General features: G+C 40.1%; 1 protein-coding gene across 1 annotated transcript; it reads left to right on the top strand.

Moving 5' to 3' along the window:
- Positions 1 to 433: 433 nt before the first annotated feature.
- On the top strand, positions 434 to 844 carry LOC102824464 (histone H3.3-like). The gene has a single exon (XM_006864450.1). The coding sequence runs from the start codon at positions 434 to 436 to the stop codon at positions 842 to 844; it is 411 nt and encodes a 136-aa protein (XP_006864512.1).
- Positions 845 to 16,663: the final 15,819 nt, after the last annotated feature.

Genomic DNA, 16,663 nt, shown 5'->3' with positions numbered 1-16,663 from the left:
TGAGGCTGTAAATCTTTACAGAAGCAGAAAATCTCATCTTTATCCCAAACAGCAACTGATAGATTCAAACTACTGATCTTGTGGTTAGCAACCCAGTTTGTAATCCACTCCCAAGGCTCCTTAAGTGAATAGAGATTTTAAAACTTACTGACTAATGTCAAACTCACTATTGTAGATGATCATACATATGCCTGTGCACCTAGATACACAGACACACACACATACACCATACTTGGAATCCTGGAGCAGCTCTGAACAGGCTACAGCGTGCTCAAGAGCAGAGAACTCTAAACCTCAAAAGAAAATGAACTTTCTTTCTATTGTGTTCGCAGCGGCTGCCGCGCCACCATCACTCTCTAACTCTAGCGCAGCCTCTAGCTCTCGGAGCTCCAGCTGAAGGAGAAGGGGGCTTAAGTGAGGAGGTCTCTATACCATGGCTCGTACCAAGCAGACTGCCAGCAAATCAACTGGTGGGAAAGTACCCAGGAAGCAACTGGCTACAAAAGCCACTCGTAAGAGTGCGCCCTCTACTGGAGGGGTGAAGAAACCTCATCGTTACAGGCCTGGTACTGTGGCACTTCGTGAAATTAGACATTACCAGAAGTCCACCGAACTTCTGATTCGTAAACTTCCCTTCCAGCGTCTGGTGCGAGAAATAGCTCAGGACTTCAAAACAGATCTGCGCTTCCAGAGGGCAGCTATTGGTGCTTTGCAGGAGGCAAGTGAGGCCTATCTGGTTGGCCTTTTTGAAGACACCAACCTGTGTGCTATCCATGCCAAACGTGTAACAATTATGCCAAAAGACATCCAGCTACCACGTCACATACGTGGAGAATGTGCTTAAGAATCCACTATAATGGGAAACGTTTCATTCTTTAGAAAAAAAATTCTCTTCTTCCTGTTATTGGTAGTTCTGAACGTTAGATTTCCCCCCCCCCCCCCATGGGGTCAAAAGGTACCTAAGTATTTGATTGCGAATGGAAAAATAGGGGACAGAAATCAGGTATTGGCAGTTTTTTCATTTTCATTTGTGTGGATTTTTAATATAAATGCGGGGACATAAAGCATTAATGCAAGTCAAAATGTTTCAGTGAACAAGTTTCAGCAGTTCAACTTTATAACAATTATAAATAAACCTGTTAAAATTTTCTGGACAATGCCAGCATTTGGATTTTTTTAAAACAAGTAAATTTCTTATTGACGGCAACTAAATGGTGTTTGTAGCATTTTTATCATACGGTAGATTCCATCCATTCACTATACTTTTCTAACTGAGTTGTCTTACATGCAAGTACATGTTTTTAATGTTGTCTGTCTTCTGTGCTGTTCCTGTAAGTTTGCTATTAAAATGCATTAAACTATAAAAAAAAGAAAGAAAAAGAAAATGAACTCTAAAACCCAGTTGGTGTGGCACTGAGTTTTAGAGTTCTCTAAAAACAGTTGATAGTAAGGGCGGTTTGAACTGCAAGGTCATTGGTTCAAACTCACCAACCACTCCTCAGAAGCCCTATACAGGGTCACTATGAGTCAAAATCAACCCAATGGCAGTTAACAACAACAACAAAACCCAGTTACTTGGTCTGGAAAGGCCTTCCTCTAGCACTGTAATTAACCCGAGATGCAAGCAGAGCTGGGCCCTGTAAATCCATTAAGAAGTAGCCTTTCCCATCCTCCAGAGTGACTCCTTCTCCAGTGTTTGTGGATGAGATTAAGAGTTTCCAGGAGTCCCATCAGGAAACCCTTTGCAAGGCCAGAAAACAGCCGTCTGGCCAAGGCACATTTCAGTGACTTGGTCATCTGAAGTAAGCCTTTGTCCCCTAACCTGACATAGAGAGCTAGTGGTCCATGGTCTGCTTGCCACTTCACCTCTTCTCCCAGCACTCTGTCTTATCATTCCAATCCCCCCTCCACTCGGGCACACCCGGACACACACGCCTTTTCGTATGCATACACTGCATTCTGTTTGAAACCGTAAGGTTGGCAGTTCAAGTTCACCAGCTGCTCTGCGGAAACCCTATACAGGGTTGCTATGGGTCAGAACTGACTTAATAGCACATAACAGCAATAACTTTGCCTTCATGATTTTGCTTATACTTTTCCTCTGCCAGGTACTACTGGCAATTTTTCCTTCTTTGTTTTGGTTTGTCTTGATTGATACTGGTGTTGATTTTACCTGCCTTTAAGTAAGCCCCCAACTAATACCAACCCAATACACAACATAACATAAAGTTCCCAGTCCTGCACCATCTTTATGATGGGTTTGGGAACCAGAGCACTGTGATCCATAGGGTTTTCAATGGCTAATTTTCAAAAGGAGATCAACAGCCTTCTTTCCTAGTTCTCCTTAGTCTGGTAGCTCCACTGAGCCTTGTGCTGCTTCATAGTGACACACAAGCCCCCAATGACAGAGGTGCTTTGCTGTATATGAGGCTCATCGGCTGGGAATGAAACCTAGATATGTTCTGCATGAAAGGCAATAATTCTACCTCTGAATCACTAATGCCCATCCATTCATCTAGGTCGTATTCACCCTCCAAAACTCCAGGGCAGAGATAGGGACAGGGAGACAGGGAGCAGCTGAGGACTCTAGATTCATGGAAAGAGAGGAACTAATAGCTGGTGGCTAGGAGGCTGACTTGTAGAATGTGCCCTTTGCGGTTTAAATTATAATATATGCCTGAGTGTTTTAAAAAAAAAAAAAAAAAGGAGCTAAAATGAATAGAGAGAAACACTGTTAACTGATGGTACGTGATGGGGATTATAATCATTGTAATGAAATGAAGTCTATGATTTGTTTAATGTAAAACTGATGATCTGCCCTGTAAACTTTCACTCAATTTATGATAAAAACTTTTAACAAAAAACTCAACTCTAGTGTCATCTCCTCTAGGAAGCCTTTCTGAAGACCCAACCCCACACCCAAGTGTCCCTTCTCTAACAAACAAACAAACAAAAAATTGTCTTAGTTATCTAGTGTTGCTGTAACAGAAATAATACCACAAATGGGTCACTTTAACAAATGTATTCTCTCAGAGTTTAGGAGGCTAGAAGTTTACATTCAGAGCGCCAGCTCTAGAGGGAGGGTCAACTCTGGGGGGAAGGTCCTTGTCTACATTCAGCATCTGTAGGCCCAGAATGAATCTTGGTGTCAATCTTCCCTGGGATCTAGAAGCTTCACGGTGCAGGGATCTTCTCCACTCTCAACATTTCTTTCTTGGTAGTAATAGTTCCTCTTTCTCTGCTCACTTCTCTCTCTCTCCTTTTATTTTTCAAAGATGGAAGTTGTTGCCAGCCACACCCCCAAGGAAACTTCCTTTTAATTGATTGGCTACTCATAACAGAGCCCATGTGGAAGTGATTACATTATATTAGGTCTCATAATGGAGGGTCGCTACATCTTAACTGCTAAACCACTGAGAATCCTGACCCCGGCAAGTTGATACAAACCCTGAACTATCACACCCACTGCCATCAAGTTAATTCTGACTCACAGTGACCCTGTACAGGGTTTCAAAGGCTTTAAATCTTTACGAGGGCAGAAAGCTTCATCTTTCTGCAATGGAGCAGCTGGTGGGTTTGAACTATGTCCGGAGCTTATCCTACAAGGACACCAGGGCTCCTCTCTTCTCTTCTTGTTGTTAAGTGCCATCAAGTAGGTTCAGAATCATAGTGACCAGTGGGTTTGAACCAGTGACATTGCGGCTCAAACTGACCTTGCAGTCCAGCACAATATCCTGCAGTGTCACACCAGAAAGGCAAGAATTTGACCACTGAATCACTAATGCTCTTCTATTAGTCTAGGTCTTATTAATCCTTCAAAACTCAACTCCCCCTCTAGGCAACCATAAAACCTTGTGATTATCTCTATCTTGTTATTCACCATATTATGTTAAAACTATTTGCATGCTCCTTGAGGGCATCAGCCTCTTTGGTCCCCTACCAGTGCATAGCCCAGCACCCAACATGTGGTCAATGCTCAGTAGATATTGAGTCTTCTGAGACAGGCAACCAACAGAGAAATCCACATCCTGTGTTATGCAATCGGCTGCCATAAGGAGGGTGGGTTGTAGCAACAAATTTAGTCAAATAGTGTCCCACTAGGCTAGTGAGTAAGAAGAATAGGAGTGTGAGCATTCCCAGGGATGCATCCCCTGATCTACTGACCTGAATACATTAGCTGCTTGGTAGGTAGATGCTACAAGAGAAGGACTGGGTCAGGATATTGCAGCTAAATAATTAAACCCTGAAAACTGCCAAGATCCCTTTGGTCTCTCTCCATGTTTACTAACACATTGCTTCTCAAACTGACCAGAGGCAGCCCAGCTGCCACAGCCACTCAGTCTTCTTAGCAATATTTTATCTCATTGTATATTAATAATTCACATTCTGGCTTATCAATTGGACATTTTTTGTGAGTTGAGTGGGTATAAATCAATTTACCAAGACCTAATGCCCCCTTGGGGAAATGAAGAAGAGATGGAGCTTCCCACCACAAGACAGAGGACCCAACCTAGGAGCACAGTTGCCCACAAGAGAGGCTTCCATTAACACTTTTGTACTATCCTGGATCATGTACCAACTCTGTAAGTAATCATTGAACTCGTGATTCAAAGTAAACTAATCCATATGTTAACAAGGAGGTCATTCAGCATGGTGTAGTAATATTTAGAGAGGCCTTACAGACCATCTAGCAAAACCTGAGAATTTCACCGGAGGAACTTACAAATGAGGTTGAGAGTGATGCTGAATCACAGAAAGAAATTGAACTTCAGAGCCAACTTTAGGGACATACTCACTCACTCAACTCACAAAGTTCTAATTGATAAGTCAGTGTGTGAATTTATTAATATCCAATGGGGGTTAAGTTCTAGTTCTGACACTTACCATCTATGTGAACTAGAACAACTTACCTGCCTTAAGCATCTTTTTTCTTCACCTGTAAAATGGGATTAACATTATCTGTTTTGCAGTCTCATTGTGGTCTTCCTCTTTTTTGCTGACCTTCTATTTCAGCAAGTATGGTGTCCTTTCCCAGAGACTGGTCTCTCTTCATAACATGTCCAAAGTAAGTGAGACAAAGTCTCATCACCCTTGCTTCTAAGAAGCATTCTGGTTGTACTTTTTCCAAGACAGATTTGTTCATTCTTCTGTCAATTCATGATATAGTCATTCAATGTTCTTCACCAACACCATAATTCAAAGGCATCAGTTCTTCTATTGGTACAGTGTTGAGTGAAAAGAAAGGAAAAAAAAAAAAGTTTTGCCCACACAGGCTGCAAATGAAAGTAAAAGAGGAAAAAAAATGAAGAGCCCCTCCAACTGATAATCAGGCTTCCAGAAACTCCGTTAAGCAGGAAATTCTTTTCCCCAAAAAGAGGAGGGAGAGAAAAAAGCAAAACTGATCTGAAAATGACCCCTGATTTAATTTTAAAAGACTTCATTTTTCTTTTCCCAATACCCAGGATCCCTTCTTGGGGGGCAAATTCCCTGCAAAGTCAAATCTTTTTCAGAACATGAAACTGTTAGCTGTCCTTCCGAGGGCTTGGAGCAAAGAGCTTCAAAATTTATGCACTACATTAAGTGAGATGTCTTGGTATCCAACTAGGTTAAATTGCTTTCTATATTTAAATTGTCTGCTAGCTGGTTAGATGAGGGAGCCACAGCTGTGAAATGGATAGTTCCAGCCAGTAAATAAAAAGGCATAAATCCTAATGGATTAATCTGTTATAATTAGACAATTCTGTATGGCTTTGACATAGAGATACAACTCTTTGGAATGAGGGACAGTACCTCAGGTGAGAAGGGGCACATGGCAAGAGAAAAGCAAAAAGATAAAAGATGAGGTCCGAGGACCAAGGAAGCTTGCCAAGCTACAACCCGGTAGTATCTGAGAGAGGGTTGAGATGGGTGGACAGAGGATGTAAGTAAAAGTATCCCTCTCCACAAAAAGGAATTCACACAACACCCAGAAATGTATAGATCTTCTATAACCCTCCCCCTACTTTATTCTTATTCTGGCCAAATCCTTTTGAGACAATCTCTTTGGTGTGATGAGAAGGATAACTCTCAGAGAAGCTGCTGACCTAGGACATTTCCTTCTCTTACCCACCTCCTCCAGTTCCCTGTCACTTCAAGCCTCCCAGAAGTTCAGACTGAGGCCAGAAAACCCTAGACTAAACCCTCAGCAAAAGAGCATCTCCGCCACCACCTCAAAGACAAGCCAGGTTCCAAGGGTCTTGGGTTAAGGATGTGGAGTTGGGGTCCAGGTAGAGGCATGCCTGAGGATGAAGATGGCAATGGAGTAGGATGCATTCTTTCTGGCTCAGGGAAAGTCTTTCTGATCTTAAATCAGTATATTGCAGGTTCGGATCCAATCTAAATGAAGATCTTGTTAATCTGGAATACAAGGACAGTATTGAATCCTTGAATGCTCTTTGGTATCATTCTCTGCCTCAAAACACTCTCCAGGGGAAAAAAAAAAAAAAAAAAAAGGTATTCCCACACAATATAACCAACTTTTTGCTTTTCACAAGCCCTATGGTCTTCAGTCAAAGAAGCCTCAAAGACACAGTAGGTAGGCAGCCAAATGATGATAAAGAAGGGGAACCAGAGAATCTCCAGACCCAGTTTCAGGCTGTCTAGACAGGATTTCACTAAAACACACACACAAAGCTTACTTTGACTATACCTGAAGATAAAAACAGAGAGATACCAAGAAGATAGTCTCAAATTTTTAGATATGTAGAGTTCAGGGAATAATCTGGATTCTTGATTTATGTGACTTGATAGTGGCACTAAGAACCAAGAGACCCTTGTTGGGCATCATATTGGACAAATAGACCTTGTATTTGCCAGCTTAAATAGAAAGTGTACCCAGTAGAACCGCATACCTATAGTAACATCCTCTGCTAAACAGAGCAGGAACCTGCTAATCACCATCTGACTAGAGCTATGCAAAACTATAAATCCAAAACTATAAATCCAGATAAGTAATCAGAAATGAAGAGCGTGGAAATAAGACATGATCGGGGGAAAAAAAAGGATCTAGAAATAGAAGCAATGCCTGCTATCACATAGGCTTCCAAAGCAGGTGTAAGGTCCTCCCCCAGGTAGAAGTCAATGCATCCCACGAAGGGGACACCATATTGGGCTCCCTGGACAGAGTACAAGTTCAAAGTTTAGAAAAGATTATAAGTTGTCATTCAACCTCTCTCTGCCACCAAATACACTGTTTCCTGCTCCTGTCTTCCAAATGAGCCAGGAGAGCCACTCTAATCCTGTATAAATAAAACAAAAATGCTCTCTTGAAAGAAAATTTTAATTAAAACATCTTAAAGCCACATTTTGCTGTCAAGTTGATTCCAACCAATGGCAACCCCATGTGTGTCAGAGTAAACTGCTCCACAAGGTTTTCAGTGACCGAGTTTTCAGAAGTCAGGCTTTCCTTTTGAGACACCTTCAGATGGATTCAAACTGCCAACCTTTCAGTTAATAGTCAGGTGACTGATTAACTATTTGCACCACTTAGTATAACTCCTGGTGGAGAGTTATGCTGTATCACAGAAAGAAATTGAACTTCAGAGCCAACTTTAGGGGCATACTCACTCAACTCACAAAAATTCTAATTGATAAGTCAGAGTGTGAATTTATTAATAGTTCATAGCACTGGTCTGTGAACCACAAGATCAGCAGTTCAAATCCACTCACAGTGTTACTGTAGTCTGAACTGATTGGACAGCACTTAACAATGTGTAATGCCAATAAACATTTCAAAGGGATTTTTCTTGAAGCTTAACTAAGTGATTCAAGTAAAACAAGCACATGATAATTGTCTAAAAATGTAATAGAAGTAAGAGGATTTGATGTTATAGGTATTAAGTTACAGTAATCAAATGTTATAGAAATGTTGGAAGACTCAACACACAATCTACACATTCAGGTGTGTAAAATAAATCTACATGTATACATGGATTTATGGTTTAAATTAAGATGTGGTTCCTGGTGTGACACTGTAGGACCAGCACTGGACTGGGAACCACAGGGTAGGCAGTTCAAACCCACTAGCTGCTCCTTGGAAACCCTATACAGGAACCAACTGAACAGCACTTAGCAACAATCACTAAGAGTCAGAAAAGGATTAGCCAACAAATGGACTGGGACATTTGATTAATTGCTAATTGAAAATTTTTTTTCATCAAAATAAATTCCAGATGCATGAATTTTAGAACTCATAAATCATAATGAAATGATGAGTTACATAGAAAAATACAGATGCATATCTAATTCATTGTGGGGTAGAAAAAAAGCAAGAAAAAACTATATAAGAAAAGAGCAAGAACATTTTCTACATACAAAGTTTCTGCATATCAAAAACTCTATAATAAACAGACAAATGACTCCTTAGGGTAAAAATAAATTAAAATATAGTGAAACCATTTTCTATGCGTTATATAAAGAGTTCATACTTAACTATTGAAAGGAACATTCCAACCCAAATTAGGCAAAGAATATAGAATATCACTACATAAAAATACAAATGGCCATTAAACATTTTTAAGATGATCTCCAGTGCCCTGAGGTGACCATTACCAATTATTTCTGATAGGATAGGAATATTATGTGATTTCAACAAAAATCAAAACACGCATGCATATGTATTGTTTTTATAAAGAATAGAGTACACACAAACGTTCTGAGAAGTAACTTAACAATATGTAACAAGGAGTCCAGGTGTGGCACTGTGGGTTAATGCACTGGACTACAAAATTGGTTTGAGCACCAGTAGCTCCTTGGAAACACAGGATTGCTATGAGTCAGAACCGACTCAACAGCACTTAACAACAAGAATATCAATCCCAAGAATTTATTTTAGATTACTAGAGATATAGATAACTACATTTTCAGTAGTGCATTCTTTATAAAAACAATCAGAAATAATCCTAATGTCAATTAACTGAACACTGATTAGATTATAGCACAACTACAAGTAGACGATTATGATCCTTTAAGATCCAGCAACATAGAAAAAAGGCTTAAAATTTAATCTAATTTTTTTTTTAACCAGAGTATAACACTGATAATGCAATAAGAAAATCTGTAAAAACTGCATTTATGCATTTAAAAAAAAAAAAAAAAGACTGGAAGGAATTCTTTAAAATATTAATAGCTGTTATCTCTGGATGATGGAATTGGGGTTATTTTAATTTTGTCATTCTGTATTTTCCAAATTTTGAAGTCAAATATTGAACACATTTGACTTTTATAATTAGAATTCAAAGCAATAAACTTATTTATGAAAAGATTAGCCCTCCAGTGTTCCAGGAAGAGAAAGAGAGAGGTCCTATCTTTCTAAATGCACTTCTGAAATAGACCTGGTGCTTCCTCCGCCTGCCTCCGGCACTGAGCAGAGGAACTGAGGCTTTAACTGGGACTGACAGCAGGATTATTTATACCAGTGGACACACCACCACTCACTCACCTGAGGGGAGCTCCCTGCTGGATCTCTTCCTACTCTAAATACATCAGAGCCTGCTAGTCAAGTCTCACTGGCTGCACTTATCCATGCAAATTTGCTTGATTTGTTATTCATAATTGCACTTTTCAACTACCACACACACACACACATCAGCTGCTGTCTCAGAGGTAGTTGGTCCCCACTAAGGCTGTCACTATCCCCCACTATTCCCAACTCAAAGCTTTCAACCCAGCCAGGCCTGGCTTACACACACATCACTGTATTGCTGAGTGGCCTTCCATGCTGTTTTCCTGCCTACAATGTGAGTGTAATAGTATTTATCTTTGTTGCCTTTAATATTTGTATTCCTCCCAGCATCTTCCTTTGGCTTGATCATTTTGTGCTGACTTCCCCTTTATTGTACATTTCCTTTCCCTTCACCTAAGTTAATAGGTGTCTGCCCCACCATCTTCCCAACTAATTTCCGCCTTTGTTCTCTCTTTCCCACTTCCTATTCCAATTTCCCACCCATCTGCCAATCCACATCCTACCTACAATGCAATGCCTCTCCAGCTCTCTGCTGAAATGATGTGAGGGACTGGTCCATGCCAAGCATTGTACCAGGCTCCAGGGACATAGAAACAAATGAGACACAAGTTGCTGCCCACAGGAACTCACCATCTAATGTAACCAATGCACAGATAAAGAAATCATTTGAACCAAATGCAAGTAGTGTTATGAACAAGATATATGGGAATCCTGAGGTGGTGCTGTGGAATAAGCACTGTACTGCGGGTGCTAAATGAGCATGGACTAATTCCTGAAGGAGGTGATGCCTGGGCTGAGTCTACAAAGATAAGTAGGAAATCAAGGTAGAGTGTGGACTCTAGATGAGGAAACAGACTTAATTAAAAACAGAGAGATGTAAAGCAGATGATAAGAACAGTCAACTCTAAGCTTAAAGATCTAAGAAGGGGGAAAGAGGGAACAAGGAGGAAAAGGAGTTGGGAGGGAGAGAGATAGAAGGTAAATCACTGAATAGAGGGCAGCAGACAAGGAGTTGTGGGATAGCACAACAGAGCAGTGAGTTGCTCTGAGCATTACCACCAACATCCACTGCATTCATCTCCTTGCATTCATCACTCATGACTTAGGCGTCTTTCTTTACATGTGCTGTAGTTCAAAATCAAGTTTATTGTGGGGAAGAAAACTATGCAGCTGTTCTGGAATTCTCTCTTTCTTTCACACCACACACCCAATTGGCAAAGCCAGGCCATTTCTAACCATCTCCGCCGCTATCACCTAGACCCTCTCTCTCACATGGATTTTGATTTAAGTCTCTTAACTGATCTCCCTGCTTCCATCCTGGCCTCTGCCGTGTATTCATACTACAACTAATTGTGCTTGAGTTGAATCTGGCCCATGACAAGCTCATGTTTTCATTGGCTGATTTTCCAAAGTATATCATCAGGTCTTTCTTCAAAGGCCCCTCAGGCAGGGCTCAAACCTTCAACCTTTCAGTTAGCAGCTAAGTGTGCTAATCATTTGCATCACCCAGGAGCCCCACAACAGGCAGAAGGAGCCCCTTAAAGTAATTCAGACAATGCCCCTTCTCAGCTCAGAACCTTCTAATGTCTTCCCATTTTACTTGAAGAGACAACTCCTTCCAATGGCCTTCACGACACTGGACCTCTCTAATCTCATGTCCCTCTGATCTCTCCCATGCCTGCCCATCACTTTACTCTGTTCTTTGCCATCCCTGGAGCACACCAATCACATGTCTTCCATAGGTCCTGTGTCATTGTTCCTTTGTCTGAATATGCACAAAACTTAATCTCTCATTTCCTTTCTTTAAATCTTTTCTCAATAACACTAACTACTCTGCCTACCTTATGTAAAAGTGAGGCCAACTCCCTCCTGCCCATACCCCCAGCTATATTTTTTACTTCACTATATTTCATTTTTCTTTAGCACTTATTGGAGTCCTGGTATGGCACTGTAGAATAAGCACTGGACTGCTAAATGCAGGGTCAGTAGTTCAAACCTACCATCCACTCTTTGGAAACCCTATATAGGGTCACTCTGAGTTGGGACTGTTTGATGGCACTTAACACCATAGCACTTATTATTATTATATCATTATCCCTAATATACCAGCGAGCTTCAGAAAGTTCATAGGAAAATTCCATTATCCTTTTCTTAATCTTTGTATTGTGATAGAATGTTTGGTAAAGTGAAGTGTTGGAAAAAAAGAGGAAGACCCACCCCCAAGGAGATGGCTTGGCACAGTGGCAGCAGCAATGAGCTCAAATATAACAATGATTGTGAGATTGGCCCAGGACCAGGAAGTGCTTCGTTCTGTTGTGCATAGAGTCACTATGAGTTGGTACTGACTTGATGGATCTTAACACCAACAACAAATTGTGATAGAGTAGACTGCCCCCTAGGACTTTCTTAGCTATAATCTTTATAGAAGCAGATCACCAGGCCTTTCTTTCGTGGCATCACAGAGGGGTGGGAGTGAACTGGCAGCTTTAAGTTAGTCGTCAAGGACAAACCATTTATTCCGCCTAGGGACCGACCATACTATATAGCATAATACTAATTCACAACTCATCTGTCAGTCTGTCACATGGTAATGGCTTGCATGTTGTTGAGATACTGGAAGCTGTGCCACTGGTATTTCAAATACCAGCAGGATCAGTCATGAGGAAAAGGTTTCAGTAGACCTTCCAGATTAGGAAGAGGACTTTGTGGTCTATTCTATGAAAACCTCAGGTTATCCTTGCTCCTTTGTCTGGAAAAGGCAAAAACAAAACACTTCTCCCTACATATGCACAAAAGTAAATCTCCCATTTTCTTCCATTAAAGTCTTTACTCAGGTATCACTCTGATGTCAGGGGAATAGTGCCAGAATGTATTCCTGGTATGGCACTGTAGGACAAGCACTGGACAGCTAACCACAAGGTCGGCAGTTCAAACACTAGTCACTCCTTGGAAACAAGGTTGCTATGAGTTACAAACAACTCAACAACACTTAACAACAATAACAAGTGGCAGACTATAAGTCCTTCAGGTTGGAAGGCACCCAAAATATGACTGGGGAAGGGCTCTTATTAGAGTTGACTTTAATGATATAAATAGAGTAAAGCTTTGGGGCCATCATTTGTTAATATGACACAAGTCAAAATGAGAAGAAATTGCTGAAAACATCCATTAATATTTGGAACAAGGAATATATGAAGTGCAAATCTAGGAAAATCAGAAGTCATCAAAAATGAAATGGAATACATAGAGATTGACATCCTATTGAGCTGAAATGGACTAGTCTGGCCATTTTGAATCAGACAAGCATATAATCTACAATGTCAGAAATGACATACTGAAGAGAAACGACATTACATTCATCATCAAAAGGAACGCTTTAAGATCTATCCTGAAGAATAAACTTGTCTTTGATAGGATAATATCCATATACCTAAAAGGAAGACCAGTAAATATGACTATTCTTCAAATTTTTCCACAAACCACTAAAGCCAAAAATGAAGAATTGAAGATTTTTATCCACTTTTGCAGTCTGGAATTTATCAAACATACAATTAAGACTTATTGATCATTGCTGGTGATGGGATGAGAAAATTGGAAACAAAGAAGGATCATCAGTTGGAAAATATGACCTGGGTAATAGAAACAATGCCAGGGATTGCATGACAGAATTTTGCAAAAGCAATGACTTAATCATTGCAAATACCGTTTTTCAACAATGTACCATTTCCACCAACATACCTCACCTGATGGAATACACTAGATTCAAATCAACTACTTTTGTGGAAAGAGACAATGGAGAAACTCTCTACTATCAGTCAGAACAAGGCCAAGGGCCTACTGTACTACAGAGCATCAATTGCTTAAATGCAAGTTCAAGTTGAAGCTGAAGAAATTTAAAATAAGTTCACAAAAGCCAAAGTATATCCAACCTGAATTTATAGGCCATCTCAAGAACAGAGTAGAACATTCATGACCAAAGACCAGACAAGTTATGGGATGCCATCAAGGACATCATATACCAGAAAGCAAAAGGTCATAAAAATACAGGAAAGAAAGAAAATATTAAAATTAATATTAGAAGAAACTCTAAAACTTGCTCTTGACCTTAGAATAGGTGAAGTGAAAGGAAGAAATGAAGGATAAAAGAGCTGAGCAGAAGATGTCAAATGGTGGCTTAAAAAGAAGTATTAAAATGAAATGTGCAAAGACCTGGAGTTAGAAAACCAAAAGGGAAGAAGACACTCACCATTTCTTAAGCTGAAAGACCTGAAGAAAAAGCCAATCCTTGCTTACACTATTGAAGGATTCTATGGGCAAAATATTGAATAATGCAGAAAGCATTAAAAAAAAAAAAAAGATGAAAGGAATACACAGTCACAGTACAAAACAAAATCTTCCAATAGTCAACCATTTCAAGAGATAACGTATGATCAAAAAATATTGGTACACTTTTTGGTCTCAGTGGCAGAAGCGAGATGAGTCATTGTTTACAAAGCGTCTCAATAAGACACACACGTTGTGCTGCCGCTGTGACTGGAAGCCTACCATCTTCAGAAGTTGGCCTGTGGCAAATGTGGCTACGCTGCAAAGCGTAAGAGAAAGTGCATGGATTTCATGAAGGAACAATACCTAAACCCAAGAGGGCAGCTATTGCGGCATCCAGTTCATCTTAAGGATTTCAATGTCTAGTTGTGCAATAAATGTTCTCAGATTTAAAGAAAAGAAAAGAAATAACGGTGTTAAAGGAAGAAATCCAAGCTACATTGAAGACATTTGCAAAAAACAAGCTCCAGAAATTGATGGAATACCAAATGAGATGTTTCAACAAACAGATGTAACTGGAAGCACTCAAGCAGTTATGCCAAGAAATTTGGAATATAGGCACCTGGCCAACCAACTGGAAGAGATCTATATTTGTGTCCATTGTGAGAAAAAAGTGGTCCAACAAAATGTATAAATTATTAAACAATATCATTAATACCATATGTAAGTCAAAGTCTGCTGAAGACAATTCAAAAAGTTGTTGCAGTAGTACATCAAGAAGCTGCCAGAAATTCAAGTCAGATTCAGAAAGCAAAGTAGAACAAGGAATACCAGTGCTGATGTCAGATTGCTCTTGGCTGAAAGCAGAGAATACCATAAAACATTTACTTGTGTTTTACTGATTATGCTAAGTCCTTCGACTGCTAGAAAACATAAGTTTTCTATGGGTCATAGAAAACTACATATAACATTGTAAAGCATGTGAAGAAGTTGAGGGTTTTTGTTCCCATAAATATTTGCAGTCTTGGAACCCTATACAGGGTCACTATGAATCAGAAATTGACTGGGCGACACTGAATAACAGTTGTGCTCATGTGGAATCCGTGCATTTGAAAGAATAAGGGAATACCACATGGTGTGGCACTGAACTGCTAAACACAAGGTTGGTGGTTCAAACCCACAAGTCACTCCTCAAAACCCTACACAGGGTTTCTATAAGTCAAAACTGACACCACAGGACTCAACAACAACAACATGGTTTGAAATCAGAAAAAGTACATCTGGGTTGTATCTTTTCACCATACTCATTCCATTTACTTACTCAGCAAATAACCCAAGAATATGGCTTCAGAATTGGAGAAAGAATACACAGATGACACAACCTTGTCTGCTGGAAGTGAAGAGGACTTTAAACACTTGTTGATGAAGATCAATGACTACAACCTTCAGTATAGATTATACCTTAACATAAAGAAAGCAAAACTCCTTAAAACTGGACCAATAGACAACATCATGATAAGCACAAAAAAGACTGAAGTCAAGGATTTCGTTTTACTGGAGTCCACAATCAACCCCTTTGGAAGCAGCAGTCAAGAAATCAAATACTGTATTACATTGGGCAAATCTGCTGCAAAACATTTTATTTTCTTGTAAGCCTTTATTTTGTGATTTGGGTGAAGTTTGTCAGAGTAAACCAGTTTTCCACTCAACAACTCACACACATTTTTCTCATGCCATTTACTGCTATGTAACAGCACTCATTCCCTCCTGTGTTTGCCATTTCCATTCATCCTTCTTTCCTATCCCTTTCTGCCTACTGAATTTCATCTCTGAGCAAATGCTACCCTTCTGATTTTGAATGGTTGATTGTTCTAAGGAGTATGTACATTTCTGGTGCTACTGCTTACCTTGTTGCTGTTGTTGTTAAGTACCATTGAATTGGTTCCAACTCATAGCAACCCTGTAAAGTCAGTTCCAACTCATAGTGAGTGACTGGTGAGCTTAAACCACCTATGTCGCAGTTCAAACCAACTTTGCAATCCAGCGCATCATCCTGCAGCACCACACCAGGACCTCATAGACCTATTCTTTGGCTGAAAGTTGAGTCACAGAGATGAGTTCAGTTCTAGACCTGAAAGGTTACTGAGAGCTACAGTATCATAGTTCCACCAGTCTCTATCTGGCCAGTGAACCTGGCCCCAAAGATCTCTTTAAAGTGTTTAAAAAAAAAAAAAAGTTACTTTGAGGATTCAGGTGCACCTGGCCCAAGCTATGATATTTTCAGTCACCTCATATGCAAACAAAATCTAGAGAATGAAAAAGGAAAAACAAAGAATTGATGCATTTGAATAACGGTATGGTGTTGGCCAAGAACATCCACTGTACCATGAATGAACAACTCTGTCTTGAAAAAAGTATAGCCAGGATGTTCCTTATAAGCAAGGATGGTAACACTTGTTCTTAAGTACGTATGACAGGTTATCAGGAGGAATCCGTGCCTGGAGAAGAATATCATGCCTAGAAAAGTAGAGGGTGAGCAAAAAATGTCAAGTTCCTTAATGAGACCGATTGAGGATGTGGTTACAACAGTGGACTCAAGCCTAGTGATGATTGTGAAGCTTGAGCAGGATCAGTGTTTCATTCTCATGTGCGCAGGATAGCTAAGAGTCAGAATGACTTGCCGGCACCTAAAGCGTTGCTATGAATCAGAACCAACTCGACGGCACTTAAAAACAATAGCATGTTGTTGTTGTTGCTAAGTGCCTTTAAGTCAGTTCCAACTCATAGTGACCCCTATATAGGGCTTCCAAGGAGTGACGGGAAGGAGCTCTGGTAGCGTAGTGGTTACGAATCGGGCTGCGAACCTTAAGGTCAGCAGTTCGAAACTACCAGCCGCTC

Source organism: Chrysochloris asiatica, unplaced genomic scaffold (assembly GCF_000296735.1).
Source record: "Chrysochloris asiatica unplaced genomic scaffold, ChrAsi1.0 scaffold00064, whole genome shotgun sequence".
Taxonomy (NCBI): domain Eukaryota; kingdom Metazoa; phylum Chordata; class Mammalia; order Afrosoricida; family Chrysochloridae; genus Chrysochloris; species Chrysochloris asiatica.
Note: the sequence above shows the minus strand (reverse complement) of the source record. Positions and strands in the feature narration are given on the sequence as shown.

What these genes read in the sequence shown, in the direction of transcription:
- LOC102824464 (XM_006864450.1), top strand. Translation starts at nt 434, where the DNA reads ATGGCTCGTACCAAGCAGACTGCCAGCAAATCAACTGGTGGGAAAGTA.